A 15,951-nucleotide genomic window follows, 5' to 3' on the forward strand; every position below is an offset into this window, starting at 1 on the left:
CTTTACTGTCACTTGTACTGCATGGACATAAACAAGATTATTTTAGCAGCTCCTGAAGAAAGTGTTGAAAGTCAAAATATATACTTCTCGAGGGAAGGCCAAAGATGACACAAAGAAAGCATTAAGAGGAATGTTACTTGAGGATCACATTTTGTATTATTTGAAAAGTAGTAAAGTCTATTGTGGCTAAGAATTGTAAAAATGAGAGCTGGGGAGTGCTAGAGTTCCTTCCTAGGATGCCAAAGCATCCTAGCACTGCTACTACAACAAAAACTAGAAAAATGAATAAACACAAACATAGAGAAGGGAAAGGAGAAAAGCTTTTTTGTTTCCTTCTAAATCTAGACACATTAATATCCAGTAAACCAAAGATGGGGAGATCCCACTACACAATATAAAACACAAATCTTTTTAAAATCATGTGTGATACAGTTTCCTACCAATATTAGGGCAAATAGGAAGAGTTAACAGCATTTACACATGCCACCTAAAAAGCTCTACAACTCTTTAGGTCTAGAAACAACTATTGGTCAAACAAGTAGAATGTGAAACTAATTTCATAGAGTATAAATATAGTATTTAACTTACAAATCCTTAAGAAACATTTTAATAATATGTGGTTATATCTGGTAAAGAAAAGAAAGGAATGCAAGCTAAATAAGAAGTTTAGTAAAACAATAAACAAGATTCCCTAAATTAAATTTCAGTGTTAGCAAAGCACATAAGAAAGACTAGAAGTTACTCTAAAATCAATAATTCATGATAGTTGTGTGACACTGAAGAGAAACAAATGAAATTCCATTTTTTACAATATGAGAATTAGCAAGGGCAATATTTCATCTTAAAAGCTACAAGGCTGGTACAAATCTATAAGGCAATTAACAGATTCTTAGATGAATAGTTAAGAGACATTAAAGAGGTTATATGTGAAAAAGCACAGTCAACCTATTAATTAAAAATATAGAGCTTTATCACTAACAGAAGAAACACAAATTAAAGCAATTTATAAACAATTATAACAAATTACACAAAGGTATCATACTCTAGAACTCATTATATTCAACACTGGATCAAGCAGTGGAGAACAGGCATATTCAAAAGCCTTGAGTCACACACTTCTTTTCAGCAAAGATATATGAGAGCTATCAGATCACTTAGACCCTTGACCCAGTAATTCCACTCTGGAGACTTTATCTAAGTATATATCTCAACAGGAAAAATAAGTACACCATATTATTTTTAGCAAAAGCAATGGAAACAACTCAAATGTGCAACAAGCAGGGAATGGTTAAATAAATTATGATAGGTAACCCAAGGAGAACCAAAGGACACAGCTAATTAAAAGGAAGGAGCTCATTCCTGCAATAAAGCAAAAAGAACATTCTCAAAATTTTAAAGCTAAAAAAAGAAAAAAAAAGAATGACATGGAAACACTACTTCTGGATAAAAAGTTATGTATACACATCAAAGATAAGTGTTTTGAAAATAGATTTTTAAAAACAAGTTACAGATTTTCACTATAAAGCTGATAATAAAGTTTGTATTAAAATAAAAATAGACTAATATAATGTTTTAAGTCATTGATATTCCCAAGGTTTGGTGACAGTTTCTCTGGGAAATCTCTTTGGGGAACTGTGAAGCAGACCAGCCTCTGTATAGTGAAACCTGCACTATTATGATAATATTTTCAATGTGAACACATGGTTCTGTAGTTGAAAAACTTAGTTTTGGTAAGTTGGAATGGAAGGTTCCAGGCTCTACTCAAATGTGTCAAACTTGAACTTTAGAAGATTGAATGTTTTAACAATAATAATTATAATTTGTCATTTAAATTGAATTCGAATAAATCTAATAGTTTAAATCCTCAGCAATTTAATGTTACGGATAAAAGACTAAAATATTTGGCTACTGTAAAATTAATCATCTTTATTTTTTTTTTTAGAGAGAGAGAATTTTTTTAATATTTATTTTTTAGTTTTCGGTGGACACAACATCTTTATTTTATTTGTATGTGGTGCTGAGGATCCAACCCAGCTCCCTGTGCATGCCAGGTGAGCACGTTACCACTTGAGCCACATCCCCAGCCCTAAAATTAATCATCTTTAAGACATAAGTACATCTTATAATTGTCCACAGAGATTTGTAAGATCTACTCTCCCCAAATAAGTTTTGTATGTTCTTTTCATTCTGCTTATTGACTGAGCTGCTGCTCAAACTTTGGATATTTTTGATAAGTGACACTCAGGTAAAGTGGGTTCCTGTGATAAAAGAGGATCATGATGTAAGAATAGGAAGATCAATGTCCTCTAAATTTCTTGAATTTTAGAACCAACAGAGTGTTAACAATTCTAATTTTTAATTACTTCATGTTATTGTCTATGAATAATGGTTATAGGTAGGTTTAGAAAAAGCAGTGATATAAAAATGGGCCTTTTTACTGTATATGTTCTCCATTAAAATATCACTAATATATCCTTTACCCATAAAGGAAAAAAACACAAAAATCTTAAGCTTAGAACTAATCAAATTTAAACAAATAATTCAGTAAAAAATAACTGATAACTGATCCACTGACACAGAGCATTTAGAATAATTTCCCAATGGAAGTGATCATCCCTTAACTTCCATCAAAACATATTGTATCTTTTTGTGAAAAATATTTGTGGAAATAGAATTACAAAGCCCAAACTAACCTGAGAGCTCTGTACACAGGGATGGCTCACTATAAGGCTGCCTCCTAACCAGCATGGAGTCCGTGCCAGAAAGCCCCATTGCTACACTAAAAAAGTACAGTTTAAATGAAGTTAATTCTCTGAATTTTCTACCCTTCCAATTAAGACAAATAAAAGAAGACAAAAAGCACAAGTGAATAATAATGCATGCTGAATCTCTGCAATTATATTAAGTACAGGCCAAAATTTGACTCTTAAAAACAGATGGGCAAAATACTTAAGAAATAAGTTATTCTAATTGCAGGATCAGAAGGAAAAATGATTAGACATTTTGGTTATGCAAATCTCTGATGTTATTTGGCTGTAACATACTTAGTAACACGTATAATAAAACATATGAAATGTATGTACACAACAGCAGTGTGTCAAAAAATGAAAATAACTGCTTCTAATATGTCCTACTTAGGTATTAGTAAATTTACTAATACATAGAAAATTAATGTTTCTATTAAATTTTTAATATCACATACTATTTTCAGAAAGAGCCATGAAGTAGACACTGGAATTTTCACAATCTTCTTTCATCATTGATTTATTGAGTCCTTACTGAAAACAAGGCTTATGTTTTGTACCAAGTGGCTTCTTACATAGGCTGTTTTCTTTTTTTCTCTAACTAAAAGTCAATTTTATTCCCATTTTTATTTCGTTTTAATACTTCATTGGAAAATCAAAAAGAAATAGTCTTTAGAAAAACCTACAACAACAAATTCTGAATAATCAAATCACTTTCTCTACCTTAAACAAAAGGCAAACTATATAACTTGGCAATTTTCTAAAGAAAATGCCGGTGTTCTTTGGTTCCTGAAACATCTTAACTTTTAAACTTTATATCTGGAGCACAAAACTTCACTCACTTCCAAGCTGCCTCTCTTTATTGGATTCAGCACTAATAATTTCTTCAGAAGATTTTCACAGTCTGTGGACATGTAGAAGGGGATACGGTACTTCCCTCGCAAGACTCGCTCCCGAAGTTCCTTAAAAACATGAAAAAAAGCACTTACAACTAGCTTTTAAAATTATTGGTCTGGGGATAAAAACATAAACATCAAATTCAGCTGATACCTTTAAATTCTGGCCATCGAAAGGCAAGGAACCACTGACTAATGTATAGAGAATGACACCAAGACTCCAAACGTCCACCTCGGGCCCGTCATACTTCTTTCCTTGGAAAAGCTCAGGAGCGGCATAGGGTGGGCTTCCACAAAATGTGTCCAATTTGTTCCCGACTGTGAATTCATTACTAAAACCAAAGTCAGCAATTTTAATATTCATATCAGCATCAAGGAGAAGATTTTCAGCCTAAGAGGAAAATAATAAAAAGCACAATGTAAAAAGCATATATGAAATAAAAATCTACATACTTGTTTCAGATCCTAGACTTATTTCTTGCCTCTCATTTTTAAATATAATACCAAATTTAGAAGCCCAGTATGACATACCAATACAACATCTATGTAAGACTGAATTTCAATACCAGAAAAGGAAAGCTTTCATTTACACGCACATACGGAACAATTTAAGAAAGGTTATTTAAGACCCATTTTCTCCTTTATGGTTAAGAAACATCACAGAACTACACCTCAGTAGGATGTATTCTAAAGTAAAATCCTATTCTACCTGGGACTTCAACCAAGTTTACCCAGAGGAGCTCTAATTTAACAGGGTGCCCTTGGATGATGCAAGGTTCAAGGTCATATTACAAATCTGCTAGCCAAGGGTTCTGTGACTAGTTTATTCATTCCTTTGTCCTTTCTTCTAGAATGCTTCCTCAATAAAGTAGTATTTAAGAGAAACAAAACACAATCATACAGCTTCCCTAGGCTGGTTTCCTAAAATCTGATCACAGAATCATTCAAAGACAAAATTTTAAATGTGCCTTTTGTAAATGCAAGCAATTCATTAAAGGATTTGCTTTTATACATATTTCATTTCAAACTCTGAGTTTCAATTGATGAACAGGCTAACAAAGTTAGAGGTTATCTTGTAGGTATGTTTTATCAGATTCCAAAACAATAAAATCTGGCCAAAATGAAAATCAAGAGACACTTCTGCTCTACCTCTGGAGGCTCCAACAGGCATCAGCACCAGGCACTCTACCTATCATATATCTGTTCCCTGCCTCACATTCCTTTTTCTTTTCCTTTCACATCCCTTCTTCTTTTCCTTATTTTATGGTATACTAGCTTGGGACATTGTTTTGGAAAATGGAAATATGCCTCACACTCAAAATAGGGAATTAAAAATGTGGTATCACTTTTGATATAAATATTACAAAACAAATATATTTGAGAGATTTATATGAGATCCTAACAATTATGGACTGTGTAAAAAAAATGAAGTTCTGACGTAAGGGTCTGGTCAGTGTATGTTTCTGAGGCTGTCTGTGAGCAAGCCGAACCTTCTTTACTCTCCCTTGAACTGTCTGGATGGATATTAAAGTACCCATTCTGCCTCAGATGAGAGCTGCAAGGGGTTCCAAGCTCTCCTATTAGAAACAACTGGGAAAATTCTCTCCACTGGACTGGAGGGAAAACATCAATGGTGTTATGGTGTTAAACAAGATTTTTTGGCAAATTTTTTTTTTTCCATGTAAGAAATGAGATGATAAGCTGAGAGTCAAACATAAAAGCCAGGGAACAATCTTTTCTTTCTTTGTGAAAGTGATTTCCCCTTGAACTATCTGAGGGAGGAAAGTGAAAAACAAAAACATTTGGAGCAGTAGAAAGTCTGTGAGCTCAGAGAAATGGAGCCAAAAAACAAGTTAACAATTTTAACAACCGTTTAAAAAAGTGTATTCAAATATATCCCAAACTGGTACTAGTAATTCATAAAGGCAATGGAAAAAGAAGTGAAAAATAAAAATAAACTCCTAGATAAAGAGATAAAGAACAATGCAAAATAGATTTGGAAGAATGAAGAAAAGAAGAAAAAAACTAAAATATTTTAGCTCAGAGATTCTACTTTCATTTTCTTTTGAAACCTAGTTGGCCACCATCATTTCTTGATTTTTCATATATTTTAATGCTCATAAAAACATTTAGAAGCTTTTCTTATTTTAAGCTTTAATGCAGAGAATGGACATTAAAGCTATATAGGTGAACATGGATTTGTACTTTGACCTTGCCTCTGTCTAAATGAGACCTCAGGCTTTTTTGTTGGGGACAGAGTTTTGCGTTTATCTATTTAAAACAAGCTAATCAAAGGTGAATAATATCCTCTAGTCTTTGAGCTAAGTAACTTCATATCCATATTTTTCTTCATTTGCTCATGGATCCTTTCATAAAATTATCATGAGAATTATATAAAAACTACCTGCATAGCACTTAGAACCGTTAGGTAATCAAAGAGTCAGCTCCAAATTTATTATTAAATATCTGCTAATCAATATTTTTTTGTTATAAAATCAGATGCTTACCTTAAGATCACGGTGAACAATGCACTTTTGATGGCAATACTGTACGGCAGACACAATCTGAAATAAACATTTGAATAAGAGTCAAAATTATTTTATGGTAAAGACACTCTGATTTTTCCACAATCACCACCTCCAATTTAAATAAATTACTACCTCAGATTTCAAAGTGATAGTCATTTCACTATTCCTTTAGTTAAGAAAACTATGCAGATTTAAGTGATAAAACTTTTGCTCTTCAATGTTGAAAATGGGGGAATATAATATTGTCTTACTAATACATACTAAAATATTTTTTGTCAGAGCCCATGAAGGTTTTGTCTGATTACATGACTGAATGTGTATAATTTGTATTTTTGGCCAAACGGTTTATTACAGTGTTGAAATAAGTACTTTAACACACATGAATTAGTATTATCTGGCTAGAGTTAAAAAAACAAATCTCTGATGTTAGGAATAACATCAATGTGTTCTAGGCATGTTTCCTCAATTTGTTAAGACCTTTTAAATGAAGTATTTAGTAATATCTTATATTTATCTGTTTAAACATAAATAGAAAAAAATTTTGAGCCCTAAAAACACCCAGTTATCAAAATGAAAATGAAATTTAATCTTACACCTCTCACTAATTCAGAAAAGCAAAGAATTTTACACTTATAATTACGTTTGGTATGTCGCCATAATTTTTAACCATTACAATATCTCTTTGGTGACAAGGACTATACAGGGAAGACAGTTTAAACAAGTTTAAAGGCTAAAATATAAAGTGAGAAGTAGATTATAAACAATTTTATGACAGTTCTTTACTACGCAAAACAAGGAAATGGGAAGACTGATAACAATCAATGAAAAGGCTATTTTGTATTGTATCTGATGTATAAGGCAATGACCATTTTAATGCACAGCAGAACATTCAATTCTGTGGATTCATTTAAATGTAAACACAGTTTGAATGCTGAACATTGGTTAGTTATTACAAATGGAGAAAGAAATGAGATTTTTTAAAGTCTAAAGGTGATGTGAAATATGATCAGACTAATAGGAATATGGGTAAAAAAAAGAACTTCAAAGTAGAGTGAAACTGATATTTTGGTATTAGAAAATAATTCTAATGTGTATTGAAATGGTTCAAAGACAGAGAAGACATGAATTCAAAACAAAATAATCAACATAAAATGAATAATATATAATTCACTTGAATTCATTTGATTCAACAGTTTATTGAGTACCTGCTATGTGCAAGAAAATGTGCTGGTTGCTAGGGGAACACAAAAATGAACACTACATGAACTCTGCTCTTAAGAAGCTTACAATCTGACTGAAAAGGAAAAACACGTACGTGAGTAACTGTAATACAAGATAACATCATAAAAGCAGTACAAAATAGTGAGAGAATAATAAAAGATACAGAATAATTTCAGTTGGAAATGCTTCCTGGAATAGGTACTATTTGATCTAAGCCATTCTTGAAGGACGAAAATATTTGAAAATGTTGAGATTTTGGTATGGGGAAGTAGGGGGGTAAGGTGGTGAAATGTATTAATGACAAGGGGACACAATGTATTTGAAAAATTGACAGAAAAATGATGAGGGTGGGAGTCCAACTTTGATACAGAGGCTGGGAAAAGTCCTTGAATTCCCAAATAAGCAAGTACTATAGAACCACTAAGTTTGGGGCAGGGTGACTATGAATGCTTATGATCATTTAGAAGTTAGAGGCTTTTAAAATACTGTAGAACCTAACAGCAAATATTTGTTCTATTAGTCTTTTTAAGCAGTATGCTTCAAGATTCCAACACCCAATTTTCACTAAATTATGTGTGCTGGACATAGGACGCTCTACATTTATATGCATATTTTATTGAATATACCACACAGGTTATAGTACCAGGCAACTTTGTATCACAGATGACAGAATTTTGCTGATAATGCTATTATCTTTTACAAGTCACACATCTGTAAGATACAGTGAAGGTGTGCTGCAAATAATGATTTAGTTATCAAATATAATCAGAAGCCATGCATTTCACGTCAGACAGAATGGTCTTCATGAAAGCAGTTCCACAGGGATATCTGGAATCAAAAATTCTCCACGCCTTTAAGCTTTAAAAATGGAAAGCTAATTAAAGAGAATTCTCTGTATTAAGCATGTATTATCACAAAGAATGACCTCTGAGCTAGCATTCATTCAATGTGGTGGTTCACAGTGTTTCTATGCTTGCGTTATAGGGAACAGTCTGCCACAAGAGAAGTTCTGGCTCCTGACTCACAGCAAACTTCTCCATCCACAAACCAGTTTCACTGCATTATTCTGTGGTTAGACTCTCCCATCTCAAAACATTCTGTATCCCATAAATAGTATGTGGGAGCTTCTTGATGATCCTTTTACTATGGACCTTGAAAATGGATTTATAATCAGCCTTGCACTAACCTTAAGGCTACAAATGTCAGTGTGTTTTGGGGAAGGTGCAGTGGTTGAGGTTGCTCTGCCATTACTTACAAGTGGGTCAGAAGTTCCTATATTGAAAGCAATACTATGATTTTTTTGTAGCCCCTCAAATTTCAGGAATGCAGAGGTATTCTATCAGTGACAGCTGACAAATGGTCTTAAACTGTCATATACATCTTTGGTGTGTCTCACAGTGGGATCAAAGACATGTATTTATATATCCTTGCTAAGGTAGTACATCCTTTTACTGCTAAAAAAAAGTCCATAAAATACAGAAAAAAAAAATAAAAAGAAAAGAAAATCTACTTTTATTGGTTCTTTAGAAGTTCATGTTAAATCCAGAAAGAAAAATAAGCTCCTCAGAAATAAACTTTCCAATTTTGGGGGAACACATATAGATATTAAATACATTTAATATTTACTGCACATGAATAATTTTAAAGAAAATATTTTTCATTGTTTTATATTTTAAACAGCATTAATTTGACACAGCTTCAGCAACATGAGGAATATAAATCTGATTTCTAAATAATTCAGACTTTATTCAAAAGACCAAACCAATTTTAGTATTTATTTGATCTGTATTTTAAAAAAATCTTTTTTCTTTTTTGCAGTGTCAGGGACAGAACCCAAGGCCCTATGTGTGTGCAAGGTATATGAAAATATTTTTGTCCTAACTTCTTATCCTACTTTTGTCCACCAGCCATGATAGTGAGTTTTTTAGAATAGCAGGCATTTTCAACTTCTCTAGTTTCATATAGTACCAAGAATAATTTTCTACATGAGTGTATTTTTCAGTAAAAAAGTGAAATTAGCTGACTAATTTAAAAAGTAGCAATCATCTTTAAAATATACATTAATATATCAGTGGAAATATTTAACACCAATTGGAATTGACTTGCAGGTCTGCTACTAACTAAAACTACTGTGACTTATAATGAAAGAAGAACAAAAGTGAAGTTTGTAATGCTTTACTTAAGAGTAAGCTTAGAATTTTGTCCCAGGACAGGAAAGAATTTAACAGCAATGGGCTGAACATAATTTCAGCTTCTTAATGTTGCTTTTCTCATTACTAGTTGCTTTTACCTTTTACCTTCACTTTTTTATATTAATACATCTAGGAATCTATCCTGAAAAAGGCTTTGGTATAAAGCATTTCACCAACTGTGCTTAAAAAGGTAATAATTCTGTAAAATATCAATAATAAAAGTTTCACAAAACAAAGTCACTCCACAATCAATCTGGAGAATGCCATGTCCAGAACAAATAGGTATTGACTTCCCTTGCCCTTGAGGACATCTGAGTGTTTAATATGTTAACATACACATAACTACTCAAGAGACAGATCATATGTGGGCGTTCAGTGTTGTCCAAACATACTGATCATAGAACCTCTTTAATTGTACAATCAGTGTTAATGCTTAGAAAAGAGGTATTGAGCCATTTTAAAGGAAAATTTTAAATTGACTGAGGGAAAGTTTAGGATATAATGTTTTCTGCTGAAACTTTAGTACATTTTATGAATGGGTTACAACTCATTAATTAGTCATTCTATTATAGTTTATTAAGCAGGTTTATTTTAACTACTTGAGTCATAAAAATTAAAAAATAAAAATTCTAGATGGATTCAAATTATTTTTCTTATTTTATCATTTCTGTAACAAGTCATATTGAAGTTGAATTGGAAATATGAATGTCTTACCACAGCCTTCAACCACATAGGCATCATGATTCCTTCCCTATAAGACTAAATAAAATTAACTATATTCTTTAAATCTATGAGTATTAGATTTTGACACCTTTTATTATAAAAAATAATATAACAACCTCTTTAAATAGTACACTTATATGCTGTAAACATAAAGTTAATAATACTTGGTAAGAATTACTGGACATAAGCATGAAAGGATTAAGTGTTTCTTTTCTATCTTAGTCTGGTCTATATTTCCAATACTCAAAGAGTTAACAAGATGAGTTTCACTTACAAAAATTCACTATTTATGACCATATAAAAGTAACTATCTGCAACTATTTTAAGTTTAAATTCAGGAAAATAGGCTTTTTTTCCATTCTTAAGTATGACAATCATACTTCTTTTAAAATCTTACTTTAACAAAAATGCCAAGTACTTTTAAAGTCCAGTTTGTGATACTCTCCACTGTACATCACTGAAAATATTAGCAAAACAAAGTTGAAAACTACTTTCCATACCTGCCTAAATTTTGCACGGGCCTCTTTCTCTTTCATTCTTCCATGGGCAACTAAGTAATCAAACACTTCACCTGAATCAGAAAGGTAAAGCAGACAGTAAAATATATGTAGATTTTTGGTTAACAATATATACAATATCAAGACTTTGCCTTATTTATAAAGAAACTTTTGGCCCACAATTTTCTGCTTATGTCTGTAAAAGTCACAACCTAATACACAAGTAGGAAAAAAAATTTAAAAAGAAAAGGAAAAATCCCATATAGAATTGAGCAGCAATGTATGATTTAACAAAATTCTTTTAAAAATTATAAAAACATAACCAAGAAAATTCATTTTCTGCTTTCAGGTATTATGTAAAAATATAGTCAATTCTTTATTATCCATGCTAATAAAGGGAAGCCACAGCATGGGCAATCAAAAATTATATTTGGCTTTGTATTGGGGCCTCCATTTCAAACAAAATAAAGTCATATTATGTTGGCTTTCTGTTTCTACGCATAATATAGTCTTGGTCAAATTCCATCTCACTACTTAATTACCACATTGACTTCTTTCTTTTCCTTTCAATTTTCTGATTATGCTTTTCTTACTCTACTCATTTATTTTGGTCGCTAACTACAAATTATGTAGAATTAAATAATCCTTGAATATATCTCTATTATCCCCAGAGAACTGCAAACTACTTGAACAACTTCATAGTATCTGTACTTTATTTGTATCTTCATCTCCATGACAGAATACAAAGCGCATAGGCAACAAATATGTCTTGAAATAATTTGAAAATAACTAGAAGCTGAAGAAAATTTTTGCTGAATCCATTATTCACATGTTCCTAGTTTTTTGGTTTTTTTTTTTTTCATTTTTCCCTCATCAGTAATAGTTTAGAAAACAAATAATGTTTAATTACAATATTAAAAAAGTTATCTCAGTGTCAGAGAAAATTTTATTTTATGTCCTTGTAATTTATACTACATAGACATACATGAATATTAAAATTCTGTAAAATGATTTAAAGAGTTCTTGTTAAAGTACAGCAGAGTAGTTAAAACTCAAGCTTTAGAATATGACCAATTTTGGCATGAATTCTAAGTAGTTACTAGAAAACATTTAGATTTCTAAACTTCATTAACTGCCTATTCACATGGCTGGTGTGAGGAATAAATGAAATAATGCATGTGCTTGGCACAATGACTGGCATATAGTAAGCACTCAATAAATGATATATTTGTGCCTAGGTATACAAATATATTACATATACATATATGCAATATCAATCCTAGGATATAAGCAAAATATTAAAAATCAAATATGTAATGGATATGTCAGATGAACTTATATATCTACAATGCTGAACAGCATATTATATCAAGAATACATAAGTGATTAAATGGGATGAGAACAGAGAAATGAATGGATGCTCTAGTTGACTCATCAAAGCAGTTAATTGTAGATATGTGTTAATGTTGTTAATTCCAGTTAACCCATCAAAGTAGCTAATTCTAGATATATAGATTGAGGCTAGAAAAGATGTCTGCAAGATTTCAAAAATTTGGATTTATTCATAAGTTATTCCTAGATTGCTCATACTTCAGATATTTATGTAACTTAGCTCTTCACTTATCATATACTGTTGGTGTATGATTTGCTTCTTCAACTCTACTATAATCTTCCTGAGGGCAGAGACTTAAACTTTGCTCATTTGTTTATTCCCAGGACCTAGACTATTACCTGGTAAATGTTTAATAAATATTGTTGACATGAACAAAAGAAGGAATAAATACACTATTCTAGAGTAGCGCTGACACCTATTTTTTATAGGTTCCTTTGGATTAAATATGCTTCAAAAATCATGAAGGATTTCCCTAATTTCCTAATCACTGAAAATTCATTAGTGAATAAGAATCAAGTAATCAACTCCTGGCAAAGAGTCTGACTCAGCTCTTGTTCACGCTGAATTTCTAGTGTGCATGTCACATTCAATCTTAAAGTATCTAGATATTTCAGAAGAAAAATATTCAGTGTTTTATTTTCCATAGTCACCATGCCATTTATGGACTTAAAGGGCAAGAAAATGATTCTATATTTACTACCAAAGAAACATGATAGTTGTGTTACAGAATCACTGATCAGCAAGAACCAACGAAAAGTTATCACCAGGAATCAGAATTGAATGAGAGACTGGCTGGATTGGGTAGAATGCCAGAACCCATTTCTCTATCCCACTCCCTGCTGCCCCTACCAGCTATGCCACTAAAGGAAAGCAGTGATGACCCTGTGAGTTCTGTCCCTCCATCACTCCCTTTCATTAGCACCAATAGAGACTTGACTGTACTTGCCGGTAACAGTTAAATCAGCTCTTATATTAATATTAACCCAGCCTTGTGGTGGACCTTCACAACCACAGAAAGGTATGCATAGATTTTAATGCCCTATAATTTCTCATTTCAAAGCATGTCTAGCCCCAAACTATTTTTCCTAAAAAAAAAAAAAATAGTCTAAATGAACTAAAAATAACATCCCAGGTTTTCATATCTAACTAAAGGATAGAAAAATAAAAATTCACTATGTGATATTTGCAGGTTTATTACTTTTATTATAGATCTGTTTTATGCAAATTTGCATGACTATATAAATAATAAATTATAAAAATCCAGTAATAAGCATTACTGACCCAGATTTTCATGTTAAATTAAAAAAACCTATAGCAAAATATTTTCAGAGTGAAAAAGTTTCATAAAAAGCAAATCCACTAAAACATCTAATCTGTATAAATCACTGAAAATGTAATCAAGTATGTTTAATATTTATAGTAAAATTCCTAGAAATTTGAGACCATATAAAAATATACAGTATACATGCTACAGACTAGAGTAAATCCCTCTGCATTCCAGTGTGCATAAAATATGCATCACCATAAAATCTATTAACTTTACAAGTTAAAAGGACTAAATATTAAGTTAAACACTAAGTTTTTCTGTTGAACACAAAAAGTTAAACAACCAAGTAATTTCAGCTATCCTTTCTTTTCCAGTTGCTTAAGTTCTCTAGGTCTTCAAAATGTTTCTTTAGGTATTCTTTTTTTTTTTTACTTGGTAAATGATTTAATTCCATAAATTTTAAATAAATTCCAGAGAAGTCCTAATAATAATAATTTTGAGTCAATGTATACGAAGAAAATAAATATGATTTTCTATTATATCTCAGCACTTAAAAATCTACATATGTATCTTTTCTATCTCCTTGTCAATGCAGTGCTCTAATATAAAATATATAGATTGATACTTATTTAAATTGAAACATTTTATGGATTATTTTGGAAAAGTACATAAATTGAAAAATCTGTCACATGTGAACAGTCAGTGAAATAAACATCTAACCTCAAACAAAGTCTATTTACAATAGACTTGATTAAATCTCAGTATTTTCTGTACTGAGATTCTATTTAGAGCCAAGAGTTCCTAATCATATTATAATATATTGTATTTAAATATGCAAATCAAAACAGTCAAAAGATTCCAAAACAAAAAGTCCCTAAGTATTTTTTAAATAAGCCAAAACTTCTATTTATAATGTAGGACCAAAAGGTCTTGAAAACAAACACTGAATTTTCCTTAAGTTTATAATTTAAAGGTATTTTAATAAATTATAGATTGGTTTATAACACTGAAAGCAAATGTCATGCTGAACTGTTAGGTGTTATTAATTCTGTGTCATTAAAGGGAACTTTTCAATCCCCCTCATTTCTTACCCCCACTTGCATACTCCATGACTAAATAGAGGGTCTTCTCAGTTTCTATAACTTCAAACAATTTCACTGTAAAAAAAATTAAAGATATAACTTTATGATTGTTAGCACAGAATGGATATGCTAAGCAAATCTAATGTAACACTAAACAAGTGGAAAATTGGAATATTTGCTAAAAATGTTTAACTACAACTTGAAACTCAAAAAGTCTCTCAAGAGTATTACTCCTACAGAAGAAAAGTATATGCCCAAACTTCTTAAGTGAAAAAAGTTTCTAAGATTAAAAAAAAATTACCTTTTCTAATTAAGAGTAAGTTAATAAAAGTGAAATCTTAAAAATCAGAAATATAAAAGTTTAACCAAAGCTTAAAAACAGACTATGTTGTAATGAGGTCCCATAAAAAACTAAGCAAGCTTTGATACAAAAAAAAAAAAATCTAAATTTATGTGATACTATAAAAATGTCTGGCAAAAAACAAAAACTAAATTAGACTTACACAGTTGAAAGTCTTCACCACAAATAATCACAATAGCTATATACAAATAAGATTTCTAAATGCTCAAGAAACAAGTGTATAAAAATGAACAGATTTTTAAATAACTGGGAGGATACCAGGGATTGAACTCAGGGGCACTTGACCCCCAAGTCACATCCCCAGCCCTATTTCATGTTTTTTATTTAGAGACAGTATCTTCCTGAGTTGCTAATGCCTCGCTTGTGCTGAGGCTGGTTTTGAACTCACCATCCTCCTGTCTCAGGCCCTCAAGCTGCTGGGATTATATGCATGCACTACCATGGTTTTTTACTTTTTACAATTATGTATAATAATAATCTGATCTATAAATTTTTTTTGTAAAGATGGAGAGAATCAGAACTCACAAAAACCAAATCCATTAAAACTGAATGTAAGCATTTTCTTTAAAATGCAAAGTTCTTTTGCTTATCATATTTTGATAATATGCACTCAAGTGCATATTATCAAAATATATGGAATTCATATTATATAAACATGTAAATGGTATGCAATCTCTCTGTACCCAGATTTAGTAAGGAGATAAAAAATATTTGTATGTATTAGCTCCAAGTTATACCAATTATTCTGGTGATAAGCAGAAGACATCAAGATAGTAAAAAACATAATTTGTAATCTTCAGTTAACTTCCTTATCATCTTTTCTTATACAATGTATCACTTTCCCAGGTTATCACTTTTTTTCAGTTTATATAAAGCATCCTTAACATTGGACCTTTTCAAATACCCTCAAATTAAGGATAATACTTTGTCATTAATTGTATATATAAATTGCATACCTATATTAGGATGATTCAGTATCTTCATTATTCTTACTTCTCGAAACAACTGTTAAAGAAAACAGGTAGATATAGTTCTGTTTAAAAAAAA

At 31.2% G+C, this 15,951-nt stretch overlaps 1 protein-coding gene across 8 annotated transcripts in view; it reads right to left on the reverse strand.

Annotated features, from left to right (window-relative positions):
- MARK1 (microtubule affinity regulating kinase 1) overlaps positions 1-15,951 on the reverse strand; it is a 137,776-nt gene that overhangs the window by 33,582 nt on the left and 88,243 nt on the right. For 3 of the 8 annotated variants that reach the window (XM_081299134.1, XM_081299135.1, XM_081299131.1), the window contains 6 exons: positions 15,861-15,909; positions 14,553-14,618; positions 10,805-10,875; positions 6,148-6,204; positions 3,795-4,031; positions 3,587-3,706 (listed from right to left, as the gene is read on the reverse strand). In XM_081299134.1, coding sequence (XP_081155260.1) covers positions 3,587-3,706; positions 3,795-4,031; positions 6,148-6,204; positions 10,805-10,875; positions 14,553-14,618; positions 15,861-15,909 — 600 coding nt within the window. Of the gene's footprint in view, positions 1-3,586; positions 3,707-3,794; positions 4,032-6,147; positions 6,205-10,804; positions 10,876-14,552; positions 14,619-15,860; positions 15,938-15,951 lie in introns of those variants that run through there. The other 5 variants (XM_081299136.1, XR_014022644.1, XR_014022645.1 and 2 more) reach the window with 5 other exon arrangements.

The sequence above is a fragment of the Spermophilus citellus genome, assembly GCF_964194105.1.
Source record: "Spermophilus citellus genome assembly, chromosome: 6".
NCBI lineage: Eukaryota > Metazoa > Chordata > Mammalia > Rodentia > Sciuridae > Spermophilus > Spermophilus citellus.